At 53.5% G+C, this 2,500-nt stretch overlaps 1 protein-coding gene across 1 annotated transcript in view; it reads right to left on the bottom strand.

Annotated features, from left to right (window-relative positions):
- LOC125039203 (aryl hydrocarbon receptor nuclear translocator homolog) overlaps nt 1–1,030 on the bottom strand; it is a gene marked incomplete in the record, with an annotated part of 72,128 nt that extends 71,098 nt beyond the window's left edge. Inside the window, 1 exon segment of the mRNA XM_047632989.1 lies at nt 245–1,030. Within this exon segment, the coding sequence (XP_047488945.1) occupies nt 245–447 (203 nt within the window).
- Nucleotides 1,031–2,500: the final 1,470 nt, after the last annotated feature.

Here is a 2,500-nt window from a genome sequence, read left to right as displayed (position 1 = left end):
CGGCAGATCCGAGGCCCGGGGGCACCCGGGGGCGCCCGGGGACGGCCGCTGCCGTCGAAAGCGAAGGAATTGGCATCCCATCTTCCCCAGTGCCGGACCTGACGCTGTCCGCTCGAAATTAGCGACGACAAAAACCGAAGCAAAAACGGGACATTGCTTGAACCCGCGACAGCGAGAGCGCCCGCCCAGGCGGAGGGCACTGCTGTCCTGCCCACAACGGGCGTGACTTCATTACTCAACTTACCTCCTCTTGGTCGTCGTGGGCGGGAGGCTGGTCGTCATGGTATGGGCGGCTGCAGCGGCGGCTGCCGCGGCAGGAAGGGGCGTGGGTGTGGCCAGCACCTGGTGATGGGCGGCGGGGGCGGTCATGCTGCCCCCAGAGAGGCCGCCCACCCCGGATCCTACGCCCATATAAGCCCCCGAATAAGCCCCGGCGTAGGCGTACATGATTGACAAGTGTCGGGGAGAAGACAGGAAAAAGAGACTGAGGTACACACACAAACACGCGCGTGCGCACGCCGGCTCACGCAACACTACGGCCTGGTCATTGTATCCGCTGGCCGGCCGGAGACACTCGCGTCCTCTGCACTTTTCACTCTTTTACACACTTCTCTTTCTTGCTCTCTTCTGCTTCTCACACTGCAATCACTTTTTTTTCTTCCCGGGTAAAAAAATTATTTCCCTTTTCGATCAACACACTCCCATAGTCTCTCAAAATTGCCTTTCTAATAATGCCTCCAGGATCTTAATTTCTTTTCTCCCGGAAGATAACACAGATGTCTTTCCCGTATATGGAGAAAAAAATACGATGAACTCACTTAGCACTTTCTTCCCTTCTCCGAAAAGCACAACACCGCCGACCTTTCTGAAAACGTCTCTCTGGTCTTTTCTTCCAAACTTAAAAAAAGGCACTCACAGTTTTCTCGATTTCCACAAAAAACACCACCAAAGCTATTTTCCCAAATTTTTCCTCATCTCACCAACTGCACCTTATTGTGATTTCCTTTGCAACACAAACCACTGCGTTCATCTAAAGCACAGAAGGAGAGGGAAAAAAAAAAACACAAAATTAATTACCTCAGTAACAAAAGAACCTTGCGAGAGACGACAAAAAATTCATAAATACCTCCAGAACGCCGTTGTCTGCTTTTCTTTCTTTTTTTTCTTTTTATTCACGATATATGTATATAAAAAAAAATCCGTAAACAAAAATAATCGACTATTCTTCTCTTTCGACACTTTCGGCCACGACGAACGACACACAAATCCCAATAAAAAAAAGTATTTATTTTTCTTTATCTTAATAAACGCACAAAAAAAAAAAAAAAAAAATACGGAACCAAAATAGCTGTCCATTCGTTCTCCTTCGATTTCTCTTTCTCTCTAACAAAACGAAATGCATCAGAATCTCCCCCACCAAAAAGGCAAGGCTTCCTCGATGCGACCACTTCGGCGGCGCACTAAGCAGCACGACGCCGGCCGGACCCAAGCTCACCGTCCCCCGAAGCTCACACTCCCTTGACTCAGCGATCGCCTACTTTTCTAAACACATACGTCTTCCTATTTTAGCTCTGCCATGATAATTATCAGCACGGCGAAGGAACTCGGATGCTGACACACTTCACACACACTCACATACGCACACAGACGCACGTGCATAAATTCACGCATATACATGCATGCATACACTCGCAGACGTACCTACACACCCGCGCAACAAAATCACTCACACACATACATACAAACATACAAACATACAAACATACATACATACATACATACATACATACATACATACATACATACATACATACATACACACACACACACACACACACACACACACACACACACCGAGCGAGAGTCAGCGCCGAGCCATGCTTTAAAACGGCGAATGTATCATTAGCGTTCCCACGTTACGCATAATGAGCCCGACTATAGTGTACCGCGGTGGCGTTTCCATCTCACTGGCGACGCTGGGTGTGAGGGAGAGGGAGAAGAGAGGGAGAGGGAGAGAGAGGGAGAGGGAGAGGGGGAGGAGGGGAGGGGGGAGGGAGAGGGAGAGGGGAGGGAGGGAGAGGAGAGGGAGAGGGGAGGGAGAGGGAGAGGGGGGGAGAGGGAGGGGGAGGGGGAGAGAGAGAGGGAGGGGAGGAGGGAGGAGGGGAGAGGGAGGAGGGAGAGGGAGAGGGAGAGAGGGGGAGGGGGAGGGAGAGGGGGAGAGGGAGGGGGGGAGAGGGAGAGGGAGGGGGAGAGGGAGGGGGGGAGGGGAGGGGGAGGGGGAGGGGGAGAGGGAGAGGGAGAGGAGAGGGAGAGAGAGAGGGTGATGAGAGAGGAGAGAGGGGGGGGGGGAGAGGGAGGGGGAGAGGAGGGGAGGGAGAGGAGGGAGGGGGAGGGAGGGAGGGGAGAGGGGGAGCGGGAGTGGGAGGGGGGGGAGGGGGAGGGGGAGAGGGAGGGGGGGAGGGAGGGAGGGAGGGGGGGAGGGAGGGGGGGGAGGGAGGGA

This window comes from Penaeus chinensis, chromosome 26, assembly GCF_019202785.1.
Source record: "Penaeus chinensis breed Huanghai No. 1 chromosome 26, ASM1920278v2, whole genome shotgun sequence".
Lineage (NCBI taxonomy): Eukaryota > Metazoa > Arthropoda > Malacostraca > Decapoda > Penaeidae > Penaeus > Penaeus chinensis.
Note: the sequence above shows the minus strand (reverse complement) of the source record. Positions and strands in the feature narration are given on the sequence as shown.